At 36.7% G+C, this 15,520-nt stretch overlaps 1 protein-coding gene across 3 annotated transcripts in view; it reads left to right on the top strand.

Annotated features, from left to right (window-relative positions):
- APAF1 (apoptotic peptidase activating factor 1) overlaps nucleotides 1–5,238 on the top strand; it is a 30,893-nt gene extending 25,655 nt beyond the window's left edge. For all 3 annotated transcript variants that reach the window (XM_086885854.1, XM_086885855.1, XM_086885856.1), the window contains 3 exons: nucleotides 105–230; nucleotides 679–825; nucleotides 3,584–5,238. In XM_086885854.1, the coding sequence (XP_086741980.1) occupies nucleotides 105–230; nucleotides 679–825; nucleotides 3,584–3,727 (417 nt within the window). In that variant the 3' untranslated portion in view covers nucleotides 3,728–5,238. The remainder of the gene's footprint in view (nucleotides 1–104; nucleotides 231–678; nucleotides 826–3,583) is intronic.
- Nucleotides 5,239–15,520: the final 10,282 nt, after the last annotated feature.

Below are 15,520 nucleotides of genomic sequence, written 5' to 3'. Positions count from 1 at the left end.
TGTATAAAAAGCCTTATGTACAGTTTAATGCTTATGCTTTTTAGAAAGAAATCATGATTTGTTTTGAACTTGTCTTTCACTCCTCTGTAATGTTTTCCATTTAGATATGGAGCTTTGAAAGTTCATCTGCTCTTCATGAACTGAAAGGCCATGAAGCCTGTGTGCGGTGCTGTACTTTCTCTCCTAATAACAAATTGTTGGCCACTGGAGATGACAAAGGAGAAATAAGGGTACTGCTGTAAACTTGATGTTAGTTTATAATTCCGTTGTCAGTTCACAGATGGAAGAATTTTTATGATTTGTGTTCTACATGTCTAATTCCTTAGCACTGTGATGAACATCAGGGTGAAAATAGCAAAGTTTGCCACATGAGGCAATAGTTTGTAACCATATTGATAGATTATGTTCCATGAATGCTAAGGAACTGATTCACATGATTTAATAATAATTCTACTGTGAATTGCATGTGTAATTAAATCCTCTACATAACATACAGTTCTAAGAGTTTCTTAACAAGATTTAAAAAAAATTATTTTGTCACTTCGAGTAAAATACATATTTGCAAGTTGTTGTTTTGTTTTATCTCTAATACAGAAAAATGCATTTCAGATTTCCTTATTTGAGACATATTTTTCCCTGTTAAGTTTCTTTCTATAAATGCTCTTTCCTCTCTTTTAGATTTGGGATGTTTTAACTGGTGCATTACTTCACTCCTGCTCCCCAGTTACTGTAGATGAAGGAGAACCAACACATGGGGGTTGGGTAACAGACCTCTCCTTCTCTCCTGACAATAAAATGCTTGTGTCATCTGGAGGCTATCTTAAGGTAAGCCTTGAAATAATAAATTACCCTTTCATACCTTATTAAATAGCAGTACTCTGACAATTAAGACTAATTCAATAAACAGACCTGAAACATTTTACTTAACACAAAACTGCTTCATTTTTGCAGTGGTCTAGCACTTTTTGCTACTTATATCTACAAGTCCCATGAAAAATTCTTTTAAGGGAATTCAGGTTTGTTTTCAAACTCCATACATTCAATTTTTATTAACTTTAGATTTTCATTTGCAATGTCCTTTGTTAGCATCTTTAATTTTGGTTTAAATTTTGTCAGAAATTCAGAAGAAATTTCAGGTGATGATTTTCTGCCTTGAATGACATTTTTAAAGTAATATTTGGAGGAAATCAGTGTTTTCATCAATCTTTCATTGGTTCAGGCATCTACTGGGCATGTGTATTTTTGAGAAGGGGAAGAGAAGGCCTTTTTTCTGTCTGTGAATGGCTCTTTGTAATTTAAAATTTCTCACGAGTTTTGTGTTGGTTTTTTCACCCTTGTGATAGCTAACACCTGGTATTAGAAAGCTGTGTGTTATCTGTGTGTGTGTGTGAAATGACAGGTGGTGAAGCTCTTACCTCAGAGGGATGGAGTTTAGCTGATCATTGGTCAGTGTCTAGCTGTTAGACATGCTATCAGACTAATTCTTCGAAATCAGTAACCATGTAACAAAGAGTTGGAATTTCTAAGTTAGTTTTGAAAGCACCTTCTGATGTTCATTTTATATTAAAGAACAAGACATACTTTGTGTTTCTAGCTTCCTCCTCATTTTATCATGTGGTTGCACAGTATGGTGTTGTGATGCTTCTTGGAGTATGGAATGGTTTAGGATGTCAGGGACTTCTGGAGTTCTTGTAGTTCAGCCCCTTGCTAGAAGTCGTTTGCAGAGTTAGGTAAAATTGTTTAGAGCCCCAGTCCAACAGGGTTGCCTCCAGGCCCTGAAAGGAGGCACTGACTCTGTTGTGTCTAGCCCTCTTATTAGTAGTTGAAGACAGCAGTTAGCCTCCTAAACAAATGCAATGCTCTGTTTTCCATGACACCTCTTCTATGTGTCCAGCCACCTCAGTGACCGTGTGCTAGACTTGTTCCTGTTTGTCAGTGTTTTTCTTGGACTTTGGGTAGGGCTCGACACACAGTGACTGAACTAACAGCACTCTCAGTTTGTTACCTACCCTTTATTCCACTCAGCCAGTCCTTAATCCCTCCAGTCTGACTGTAGGGATGCTATGGGAGACCATGCTGTTGGCCTGGCTAAAGTCAAGGTTGCTCACATCCAGCTCTTGCCAAGCTGTTTGGAGAGACGCCAGCATATTGTCAGCAGAAGTCATTTGGGTGGTTCAGCATGATTTACCTGTGGTGTATCTCTGCTAGTCGTTCAAGATCACATCCTTGTTTTTCATGTGACTTGAAATGACTTCCAGAAAACTTGTTCCATAATAATCCTGGACACTGGAGTGAAGATTACTGACCTGTAGTTCCCAGTACCTTCTTTGCTCTTTGTGAAAGTGGGTATGGCATTTGTCTTTTCTCAGTCACGGGACCAGATTCACTCACAATGTCTTCTGAAAGTATTGTATTTCTGCTTTTCTTTCAGGATCTACAGATAGATGTGTATGATGTGCCTGAAAACACACACAACCATTTTGTAGGGAGATACTAGTCAGGGAAAGTCCAGAACATTTTGGGAGTCTGGACCCCTAGAAGCTGGACTGAGTTGGACTGTGTGATCAACACCTTTAAATGAATGAGTCATCTTAGCCACAGATGAGGTGTATCCACCTGTGTACTATTGACCTTGTTGTGTGAGTGGTACACTGGCTCAGCACCTTTTATTCACATTTATTCAGAACAAAGGTTCAAAAGCTCATTAAGATCCATTTTTGGTTTGGTTATTTTTTTTTTGAGAGGGTCTCCATCAAATAACAGGAACTTTAGGAACAGTATTTTTAATCAGAGCATTGTAGCTGTGTAGTTGCCAATCTGTATTATGCACACAACTATAATGTTACATATTTCATGAGATGAGTAAGCTAAAAAATAGTAATACCATCTGCTTTTCAATGTGATCAAAGCTGAAGGTAATTGTTCTGATATTTTGCTGCTGCACTCAAATGCTGCAGGAATAGAAGGTAGACTTCTTGCTGGCACAGTGGAATAACAGCTTTGTGCTGGATTGTGTTAGGTCCAGTTTTGTGCTGGTCTACAGTTTTTCTGAGAAATGGTGAAATTTCAGACTACTGTAAACTGATGGTTGAAGGTTTCTTGGTTTCTTTCTTAATGCTTACTGTGTATTCTAAAAAATCTTAATTGTAATCTCATTGAAAAAGAAGTCAGTCCTACTAAAAAAAAGTGCAAATAGTTTCAAACATGTAGATGATCAGTCCTCTTGTGTGTCTAGCTAAGTTTTTGTTTCAGCTATAGTTTCAGTTATCTGGCAATATCTATTGATTGCATTTTGTGATGGGGTAAGGGGCAGTACCTGAATTTATTTTGTATGTTTTCTTGAGATTTAACAACTTCAGTCTTTCTGAAGTTTCTTTTCATCTCAAAGCCTTATATTTAGTAGTTAGTCCTAAACTTATTCTACTTAAAGATTATTTATTTTTAAATGTTAATTAATTTGATGTTTTTAATTCTCCCTCTTTGCTAAAAGTAGTCAACTGGGCTAGCCATGTTAAGCCTGTTGACAGATTTTATTCTGAACTTCCTTCACCTAACTGAAAGCATGTTTTTTTTATTTTCTTAGTGGTGGAATGTAACTACTGGAGAATCCTTACAAACCTTCTACACAAATGGAACAAACCTCAAGTCAATACATGTGTCCCCTAATTTCAAAGTGTATGTGACTGTTGATAATCTTGGTATTCTTTACGTATTACAGAAGTTCTGATTAATGGGCTGAATGCTGCAAAGATAACCAATTCTTTGTGCTGGAAAGAAAATTCTGCTTTGTCTGACAGTCATTAAGCTGTGAATTATATTTAATTGTTGCATTCATGATGTTTTCATGTATATTTATGTACTTTTATGCATGTTTTTTCAAATGATCTTGCATTTAATCTTGTTTTTAATAAGCATTATTATAATCCTTAAATCTTGATTTGCATCTTAAGTATGTTGCTTCCAGTTTTATAAGTAAATTATATTAAGATTTATTCAAATTAGTTGAAATTAATATTAATAGCAGTGAAGAAAGTATATGTGTATCATACTTTGAAATGGTATTTTATGCTAAGGCTGGTGGCTAAATGCTCTCTAGCCATGAACACAACTGTGTAAGATGGAAGAAAACCATTTTTTTTTAGGTGTCATGTAAGGATTTTCATTTAGTACAGAATGGGAAGAAGCAGGGGAATTCTTCATTTGAAAAATGGAACCAGCCATGTTGGTGCTTGACATTCAAACCAAATCGAGTAGATGCTGAGTTTACAGCAGCTGTGCCTCCCACTTGCAGTAAGAACCCTCATGCTTCAAACCTGTGGAGATAAAGTGCACTGTAACATGTATGAGCTGTCCCCATTAAGGGGAACATCCTGAATCTTCTTTTCTCACAGCAAAATCTGAAATTCAGTATTGTAACTGAAGTGGGAGAGACTGTGCCACATTTCCAGTCAAAGGATGAGTCCGGCTAACCAGATAAAATGAGAATAAAAATGGCTTAAAAGTTGTGTATTGAAAATTATAAGAAGGTGTGAATTTTAGGGTTTTTTTTTCCTTTTGGAAATAGCATTCAGTTGATACTATGGAGACACTTTACTGTTGTCAGCTTTGTTTACATGGGATTCTATGCCCGGTTGATCTCTTGCCTGGTAATATGTGATTTTATGTTTTTTTAAATTTTTTTTTGTAATTTTTACAGTCTATTTATAGATTCAATATAAGGTAGAAATATCAGTGTTTTGTACTAACTGTACTTGACTAATTCTTTCTGAATAATTGGGTAGCAATGTTCTATTTGATACCTAGTAAGCCTTTTTCTATTCAATTGCCTCTTAACTGCTATGAGCAACTGCACAAGCATTCATATGATTTTCATATTTTTGTAGAGGCAGTAGAACACTGTCTAACTACTTGATTGTAGAAAGTACTGTAGCAAGTATCTTAACTGGTACTGAATAATAAAATTTTTACTTTTAGTATTTTTTGTGTGCATTTCATAAAATTTAATAGGCATTCTTAGTATTTCCCTGGTTTGACAATCTCCAGTTTTTCCTCTTTTCCAACTTGAAATTCTACTCTTTCTAAGGTGCTGTTGAATACGGGTCAGTATAATCAAAGTACTGCTGGCAGAAATGTAAAGAGAAGAAATTCAATAGAAAAGACCACGATGTTTTGTATTCCAAGTATGTACAGTACTTAATAAAGATGATCCAGGCAATATTGGCCAAAGTTTTAAATGAATTTGAATTCCTGAGTCAGTTTTTTTATACCTGGGATGGAGGGGGAGTGCTGCAGATTTTACTGTGGTTTTGTTTTCAGTCTAAACATAATGCTGCTTTACAAACTGCATCAAAAGTGCTTTGACAGGTGAGCAACAGTATTAAATATGGGTGTGGAGGAAAAAGGAAACAGAGGGAGAACAAAGTCTTGGAATATGTCTGCAGTGTTCAGGACAGAGTTGCTTCTACTGTCCAGTTTGTAGAGTGCCCATCAGTACCTCCTGAGTAGCTGATCCAAGGAACGGGAAGCTTCCTTAGCCAGTGTGTCCCTCTATCCCAGAGACTGTGCTGTCCTTACTGCATAGCACCCTGCATAGCCTGAGTTTAGAGACCCAACCAGCTTAAAAGGTACAGGAAAAATATTTCCCATGGGCAGAAAGTTCTCTTCTCTGAGAATCCTAATGAAATTCTGATGATAAGAAAGAAAATCTGATCACAGTTTAGTGCAGAAAGCAAATGGTGCATGAGCAGACTTCATAGACAATTGCAATTTTGAAGTGATTAGGAAGCAAATAGCACAGAAACTTGAGGAAATGTGAGATAATTACTCCATTCATGGATGTTCTGGAGGAATGACAGCACAGCAGTATTGTGCTTGTTGCTGGAACTGAGGAAGGTGTTCTTCACAGAAGGTGATGTTGGGATGGTTGCATTCACATATGTAGAAGTCTGGAGTAAGTATTGGCCGTAAGTATTAGAAACTGAGGTGGAAGAAGAGAAATAGTGATGAAAAAAAGTCTGAAGAGCCAAAGAGTAGATCTGATTTGCAGGGAAAGTATAAAAAATTTCAAGTGAAAAATTATTAAAATGGGAGCCAGGAAACCAACTTCTTAAATTTAAAAATATTTAAGACAGTTTATTGTAATAAAAAAAATAAGCCTTGCTGTATCATCAGATTTGGCTGTTCTCTTCGATGTTACATGTATTGTAAAGGAAACAAAAGAGGACTTAGCTAAAAGCAATTATGTGGATTGAACATTAGTGTTTCCATTATCTTTTTATAATTTCAGATCAAAATGAATCAGTCTACATTCAAATTTAACTAATGAGCATTGCCAATTTTGTCTAGTCCTTTAGCTGAAATTATAATGTGCTTTAGTGTAAATGATTTTTAGGTATGCTTACTATTAACCATGCCTATTAGTTTCTGTAGAAGTTTTGAGTCTCTTCATTGTCAATTAGACCTACAGCTGCTTCACATATCTTTTTTTCTCTATTCCTAGGAATTGTACCCATGTGTGATACAATGGATGTTTTGTATTGCCTTAAAGTGCACCATTCCTCCAACCACAGTGTTCTCCCTCCCCCTCTTATCTTGCACAGTTGTTAGAAATAGAACTGTGCTCTTAGTGCCTGAGATTTTTCTAGAACTCTTGTAGTGTTGTTGTGAGGGTAGAACTGGTAACCTGTTGCCAGTAGAGGATTATCCACCACCTCAAAATTCTTTTTCTTCCTTTTAAAAATTATGCAGTTAAACTCCCTATTACAGAACGCTGTGCAAATCACTGTTTTGAGGGGGTTTTTGCAATTTTTAAATTCGGTGAAGTCACTGTATGGGGCCCAGTTGCCCAGGTTGTATATAGCAACAACAGAGTCTGTGTCCTTATCACTGCTCTCCTGAGGTGTTTTGTAGAAGCTGATGCCCTTGCAGGTTTCTGGGGAAAGCCAGACCGAGAGACTCTGACTCAGGTGCTTTCCTCTGCCCTCCTGGAACAGAACATTGCAGGAGGCTGCTTGCCCTCGTCTCCAAGAAGCCACTAAATCCAAAATGTCAGCAGATTGCTGAGAATTCAGGTATGTTTTTGCAATTGCTAGTAGAACACAGCCTCCTTTGGAGCTATTTGGTTGCCCTTTCTCCTTCACAGCAAGTACAGACTCCATGGCAATGTCCAGGAATGGAAAAGTCAGCCTTGAGGCTGTATTTCCCTCTGGTAGGTGTGTTAGTGTTCAGGAACACACATAATCACAGATTGATTATATGCAGGTGCTTTATTGAAGCACGTGGGAACTTGGGGTATCAGCAACCCAAATCTAGCTCCATCGTCTTTGTCCAAAGTGCACATATTTATACAATTTCAGCTGTAGCAGTAATCACTATAACTACCTTATCAATATTGCTTCATTAATAAATCCTCATTAGCTTTATCAATATTGCTTCATGAGAGTTAGCTCATCCTTGTACAAACATGTACAAATCTTATCTCTGGGTGGGTATCTTGGAGACCCTAAGTACCAGTTCCCTTTACCGTAAAAATTTCAGCTTGCTAGACCATCCCTAATACCAAGCATTCTTGAGGCCTACCTCTACAAGATTTTAAGAAACATTTTCAGAAACATTTAACCCCATAGTAACAGGTGGGAGGTGTATTTATCCACCTTGTGCTTTCCTCCTTCCCTTCTTCCTGTGTCTACTATGGAGGCACAAATTTGTTTGGGTTTATAGATGGTGATGATGATGCCCAAAAGCTCTGAGGACTTGGGACACCTTATTTCTGTCACGATTCCACGAACAGCAGAAGCCAAATAACCTTTACTGTTTGGAGGACAGGGAGGGTGCCAGATACTCTGAACACTTCCAATATGATGTCTTTTTTTTTCTTTTTCTGTGCTCAATTTCACTTTGTTCTTTCAAGCTAGGAATGGGGCACCACCACTGGCTCTGCCAATATGCAGTAAGATGTTAAGCTGAGACTGGACTTGTTTGTGGCTGGAACTCTGCAGTAGATTGACAGCAGATTGATTGATTGTGTTTTTCAGCACTTCTAAAGCTTCTGTGGGGTGTGCTGCTCTCTGTGGCTTTTTTGGGGGGGAGGTGAAGGCCAGTGGGTTTGGAACATGGATGCTGGCTTTTCTTGGGTTTTAAGAGGATTTTCTTCCAGATTAATTCACTGAACAGCTTTCTTCTAGGAGGGATTTTATGAGAAACCTTGCAACTAGATTTAATAGAGGCCTAGGCTGAGATTGTTAGGGTACATCATGAAAGAGTATAAAGGAGTTATTTTCAGTCTGCCTGTGTCATTGACAGCTTCATCACTTCCTATATCATCTCCTACTTGCAGGAGAGTTGCACTTGAGGGATATAGCACAACTGGGTGATAATTGACTAGAGCTATTTAAGCTGCCTCTGTGTGTTTGTTCAGGAGGATGAGAAAGCTAAAGTATCTTGTAAGTGTTTCAATAGGCAGTTTCTCTCTTGGGGACTGACTGTTTACAGAACAAATTAGCTTCCTGTGCTTGTTTCCATTTAACAAACCATATGTTGTACATAGGAGAAGTGCTCTGAGAATGGTTAGATTCATGTCCTTCAGGCTAGAGAGGATTCTTGTTCTGTACTCAAGAGGCATCCTCTAAGTGCTACTTAGGATGCTGCAATTAGATTCCATGTGTTTATGTGGTATTTTTAATTTCTTACTGTGTTAGCTTCCTTCAATTTATTTGTGTCTCTGATTTATTTTTAGCTTTGTTCAGTTTCCCTAATAATGTCGAACTCAGATGGGTTTTGAAAATCATGTTTAAAATGACTCAAAATGAGGCAAATTTACCCATTCAAACTCCTTGAAAGTAAACAGGATGCTTCTTAGGTAAAGCATGTGTTATTTTTAGTGCATGAATGCACATGAACTATGCTTGGTATTTAAAAAAAAATTTTCTTTTACTTTTCTAAGACATTTAGACTCTTCTAATTCTCCTCTGTAATTGTATAGAAAATATAATTTCTATAGCACTTTTCTATAATAATTTCTAGCACATGATAGCAATGATTTCTTTTATTTCTAAAAATCATATTATTTTCCTGCCATGTCCTCCAGAGATAGTAATAACTGTTCATATTCCTCTTCCTCATTAGAGTCAGTGTTTGGGTTGATAAGACTTTGTAGCCTGCTGGTTCAAACTCTTACTAATCTTGACACATTTTGAGAGCACAAGTTTTAGGGTCCCAGAGTAACAATGGCAACATTTCTTTTTGTGCTTCCCAGTTATAACCACTTAAATTCCTCCTTTAATTTAATACTTATCAGTATTGGCTGTTGTTTATAAGCCCCTTGGCAGAAGTAGTGTAGGGAAAAAAAGATTAAGGAAAGGCTGAAAAATATACTTTGGTTTAATAACCCTGAAATACTACCTGAGAGGAATAGCATATTTTTAATTTGAGACTTGGAAACGCTTAGTGTCTTTTTTAGTAGAGAATATATGAATGGACATAGACACAGGCCAGTGGAAATCTGTCTCTAAATGCAGATCAAACATTTTGATCTAAAGAATCCAACCTGAAGCCAATAATCACGTCTTGATGGTTGACATGATGGTCAACATCTACACAGTAAGGTAAGATATATTTACAGAAGCTGGTAGCTCCTAATTTTTTTCAGTGCATTTGCACAATTTCTTAAAAGTTGCTGTGGATCTTATTTGTATCCAGTACAGGAGAGCAATTATAGGTTTATATTTCCAGCTGAAATATTGGAGAAAATGTGTGGTCTTACCAATATGTGGCTTAAATTTCAGAACTAGGAAATAGGAAAAGAAACAGTTTCAGAGTTTAAACAGAAGAAATGTTGCCTAAATTTTATCTCTAATTGAGTATAAGTTTAACAATAGCATGAAAAAAGGTCACCTGAATGTGTCTGAGTTTTCAAAATATTTAAAGAGATGTTTTAATGTCTTGCAGATGTTGCACTCTAAATTTATCAAAGCCAAAGAGTTGTAGTTTTTCTACTTGAAAAATTATAAAGCAGATACTACTTTTAAAAAAATTATTTCTACAGTATCAAGGATTCAGCTATTAAATTGTTGTTTTGAGTCAGCTGCTGGTTTTTTATAGTCTGGAGCACTGGATTTGAGGAAGATCTTACAGGTACACATTCACTCAAAGGAATGGTTGAGGGGCTGAGCTGAACTTGTGGAAGAATTGCTTTTCACTATGAGATTGTATCAGTAAATACCTGCCAGAGATAGGTACAATTCAACTGAACTTCATGTGACTGGAGTTTTCTTCATAGCATATCTTGATCATTTAAATTTGGTTAAAATATATTAAACACAATATAAAATATATTATAAAATTATATATATAATTATAAAATATATTAAACTTAGTCGGTGGCAACAAGCAATAAGTCTACCAATTTAACTGTTTTATCTCCTTTTACCAGAATTACCTCTTTTGAAAGAGTTAAACTTTTGGTGGCAATAGAAAAAAAAGTCTGTTCCTTGAGTTATGATCTACTTTTCCTCTTAAGCTTCTCCTAGCTGTGAGATCTTTACACACTGCAGTTTCTCAAGCTCCTATACTACTCCTCACACCTCATTTTTAGTATTTAATTACTTATGTCAACCTTCCTTCAAATGAGGGTTCCACTGTTCTGGATTCTAGTATTGGTAGTGTTTGGGCTAGACTTGCTGCAGCAAAGTTGGACTTCACTGTTCCTGGTTTTTTTAATCACAAAGTGACTGTGTGGAATGGAACATTTTCTCAGTTTATGTTCTGGATCTCTCTGGTTTCTTCAGCATGTAATAGCAAAAAAAAGAGTGATCTTTAACAAGCTGTTACATTTATGTGCTATACATCATGTAGCTGGTTTTTTGCTAAAATACGGATTTAGGAAATTAAGATCATGTTTTCTGAAAATGATAATCCTTTCTATATTTATTTATATTTTGCATACAAATTACATCTCTTCCTTTTCAAAAAATGAGTTGGAATGCTTCCAGCTCAAGCAATTTGTCCCTCCATTTATTATTTTTTTAAATTTATTTTGCTCTTTATTTGAGTTCTGTGATGGGTTAAAAGTTACTTTAGGATTGTTCTGTATCTGCCAATGTGTTTGTTTTGTTTCTCAGTTGGAAAATGAGAATCTGATCACAGTGAATACTTTGAGCAGTTAGCAGCAAATACAAGAGGTCATTACTTTTGTGAGAAAGAATATATCAAACTTTGGATGTCAAAACTGGAATTAATACCTATGACAGGAAGCAAGGGGCTTAGAACTTGAGTGTCCTCTGTTTATAATATGTTTTTAGCAACATTTGAGTTCTAACTAAATATTTTTTCTATTGAATTTGTTTGTTTGTTTTGGGGGGTTTTTTTGGGTGGGTTTTTTTTTTTGTATTTCTAAATTGACTGTTGATAGCTGCTGAGATTCCTTGAAGGGAAAAACAGGAATGTTCATAAACCCAGTCAGAATGTCAAAGTGAGAACAGCTGAATTAGGTATTGTAACCCAAGGGCCTAGTCCAAGGGGAGGACTGCAAAAATTCTTCCACAGGCAGTGAAGACAAGATTTGAGTAACCACTGTCAGAGATCAGTAGCAGCATAGATAATCCAGCAGCAGAGGCACATTCAAGGTGTAACTGTAGTGGTGGTGTTTTTATGGGGACTGGCAGAAACAGCACTTTTTTTAGCTGTTAAACACTTTTCGCTTACCACTTGAAATACAAGGTTTGCTCTTGCAGATTCGTGGACTTTGCTTTTTCATTCTCTAAGCTGATTTTAGAGGCTATATTGAACAGGATATTCAAATAATTCTGGCATTCCTTAAGGACTGACTAGAGTTTGAAAACTGGGTACCTTAATCCATCCTTTCCTTTCAGAATTGTTTTTTTTCTGACAAATTCTTGTTGCACTAAACAAATGAAGCCATACAGCAAACATTTCAGTAATCAGGCCAACATAAAGTACTCATAAATTATCACCAAGCAGCTCTAAATCTGTCATAAACTCTTACTGACTGGCTCACAGGAATGTTTATGTAATTGAGAGGAACTATAGAAAGGAAGTTAAGTCTCCTTTTACAAGTTAAATCAACTACAGCGAGATGAAAAACGCCCACGCATTTGGCTTTGGATCAGCAGAGATGTTCTTGAAAAGCAAACCTTTATGAAATCTTAATTATGAAACCAATTTCAAGGTGAAAAAAAATTATCAGTTTTCCAGGTGTCATAGATTGTACTCTGCTTGCATATTCCTTGTATAACAGGGTATCACCTTGATCAAGGAGTTACAGATTTGGAATCATTCTAGCAAATAAATTTTGACAGGGTTCGGAGCACAGATGTAATGTAGGATGTGTAAAAGCTGGAAAGCTTTGAGAGGGGTCCAAGAAGTCACAGTTCCACAGATGTGAAAAAAGCCACCACACCACCAAACCTGCTGAATGAGATGTTATCTTACATGACATGCCTTTAAAAAATGTGTATAAGCTGCAGTGCAACACAGACAAATACATTAAGAAATGTTTTTTATATTTTAGAGTGCAAGTTACAAAGTATAAGAGCAACTGGTAAGGGTTTTTAAAGCAAGGAGTGAAATACCAATAAGGAAACCAAATGAGAGATTAATATTAAACCTATGTTATTAACAAAAAGAAGCTTATTCCACTGAGCACAGTGACATAGGTTTGAAATATGATATTGGAAATATGACATTGGAAATCGATAATCTTAACAGAACAGGTAGCAAGGTTGCATTTGTTCAAACAAAAGAATTTTTAACCACCAAGTCCAAATGAGAAACAGACATTTTTCTGCAACAGGTAAGATGAAGAGTCACACCTGGTAAAATTTATCACACTTTAAAAAAATGAGAAATTCCAAAAAGCTGTGAATCGCTGCAGTTTTGGTGTTTTTACAGAGGTGACTGAGGCAGCTACTGCCCTGAAGTCAGTCCTGAGGAACACAGTGGAAAGGCAGATTTGAGGTTATATGGAAAAGCAGCATCCACTTTGAGCACCACAGGATTTTTCCGGGTGTTACTGACCACTGTGGTTTTTTGAGAGACTGTTTTTGGCAAATGGTACTGACAGATTTCTAATCGTTTTGCTTATGACTTTTTTGGTTTGTTTTTAACACATTATTGTTAGTACATAAACTTTGGATTGCTTAAAGGAATTTGATTTATTATCACACCATATTTTGATCTAAAACAAACTTGTAAAATCTTATTCAACAAAGGAATTAGCTCTTAGTTCCTACATTTCTATGCAAAATGAAGCCTAAACAAACATCTCGGGAAACCATTCTGTTTCTGCTTAAATGCTTCCAGATGTTCAGTGTGTTTCAAATGTTATGGGTTATTATAAAGCTAAGATCTTTATTTCCTTGCTTTATATGTCTCACCTTAAAATAGGTATGGAACTTCAGAGACCCTTTGATAATGTTCCTTGCCTTAGATCTGCAAAAGTCTGCTCTAGAGAAGGGGCTGTAATGAAGTTCTAGGATTCAGAGGTTTTCTTGGTCATCTGCAGATCAGGAAGAATTTCATTCTTGTACTGTGTAATTTGATCTTTAAATCTTTTCACCTGCCTATGAGATTGGCTTTAGGATGTGCAGTATTGAACACAGGTGATCTGTACCTTCAGGTGCAATAGATACTTGTATTTTTGTTTCCTTGTAGATTGCATCATGCCAGCTGGACTTCTGGCTGGGAAACAGATATCCCCAAAGTGAGACTGGCAGGAATATTTCCCCCCATCTTCGTCTGTGGAGCAGGCTGTATGTATCAGCAGCTGGAATTACTTAAGTACACCTCTCTGAAGGGCTTTCCTGCCACATTAGGTGCTGGGGATAATGTTGGCACCTTAATAGTCTCTTTTCCCTACTACTTGTAACAATCAGTTCAGTTTTCCAGGTTTTTGAGGTACTTAGCTTAGTTAACTCTTCAAGTTTTATGTAAGTATAACCAAGTTAAATGTAATGTCAGTGACACAGAGATGGCCATGGTGAATGATCTAATATCTTTCTATGTTAACTTCCATTCATGCACAGCATTCCCAGACACTTGCATGTTCCAGCAGATTACTCAATTCCAATGCAGAATTGATCACTTAATCCATCACTGATACTTCTATAGATTTGCATACTGTCTGAAAGGCAAATTAAAGAATATTAGTCTTTGCAACATTAACTCAAAAAATAAGTAGTGCAAGCCTCAACTACATACCTTAGGATATTTTTGCTTAGGACATAGCCAAACCTGCCATTCTGTAGCCTCGCAGTTATTGCTATCCAGTAATCACAAGTGGAAGAATGGATTCTGCACTGCATCTAATGCATTTTTTAAATTAGTGTGGTCTGTTTCTTTTTTTCCTCATGGTGTCACTATAGGATAAAGTTAATGCTTATTGGGTATTCTCTATACTGGAGCATATTTCTATTTCCTTTGTTGCACTGGCTTTCTGATTTTCTACTGTGTGTTTAGAAAATATGATAGCAAATATATTGCGTTCAAATTTGGACATGTTCTCTAAAGCATTGGCCTATCCTTAACATTGAGCATGAATTTTTCTTTTTATTTTCCTTTTTATTTTTCCCCAGAGGATTTAATATTAGAATGACTCTAGCTTTATATAAGGGTGTGGAGAATTCGAGCAAGTCTGATGACTTGAAAGTAGGAAATGCCATGTTTAAAAAGACAAAAAGGCACATATCTTACAATCAAGTGGGCTTATGAAGTTACATCTGTGATAGACTTCTTCAATACACATAGAAACTGTATGAATCACAGGATGGGTAAGGTTGGTAGGGACCACAACCTCCCTGCTCAAGCAGGGTCATCCTAAAGCACATGACACAGGCCTGCATCCAGGCAGTTTTTGAATATTTCCAATAAGCTTCATATTTCCTCATGTTGTTGTAATGTGTTTTGAATTCAGCTTTTGTGGTTGATAGAAAAAGCAGATTTCCTATGCAAGCTCAGTAGCAAGAAAAGACAGGAGAGAGAGAGAATTTCGTTTAATTTACATACTGATAGCATTGATAGCATTTTTATTGGCCTAGTTGTTACCAGTTTACCCAGACCCACATTCTTGAATATATCTAGGTACCTGACTTCCACAGAAGGAAGAAAGACGTGGCACTCTATAGAGGTTAAGTAGAATTGAAGAGAAATTTGCTTGTGGTCTTTACAAGAGCAGGAGTCATCTGGAGATGCCATTTCCCGTTCATGCATTTGGAGCACACCTTACTGAAAGGCAAGGACCGTAGGCCATTTCTCTGCTTTCCCTCTTCTGCCTCTTCAGCAGGACAGTGGTGATTGGGCTGGTTGCACTCAGGCTTGTAATGAGGATGACTGTGACTGTCTAGTCAGCAGGAATGAAATCATCCACCAGTTCCACAAAATCTACATCCAATGTGAGCTCTGGCTGCTTGTGGTCAGCCTCTGTCTAGCTCAGGTTATCAGGTGTGAAAGTTAACTAGAACCAGCATATGGTTAACCAGAATAACTGTGGCCTTGATAGCTGTAGTCA

This window comes from Cyanistes caeruleus, chromosome 4 (genome assembly GCF_971803275.1).
Source record: "Cyanistes caeruleus chromosome 4, bCyaCae1.hap1.1, whole genome shotgun sequence".
Classification (NCBI taxonomy): domain Eukaryota; kingdom Metazoa; phylum Chordata; class Aves; order Passeriformes; family Paridae; genus Cyanistes; species Cyanistes caeruleus.
The sequence above is the reverse complement of the archived record's forward strand: the minus strand, read 5'-3'. Positions and strand labels throughout refer to the sequence as shown.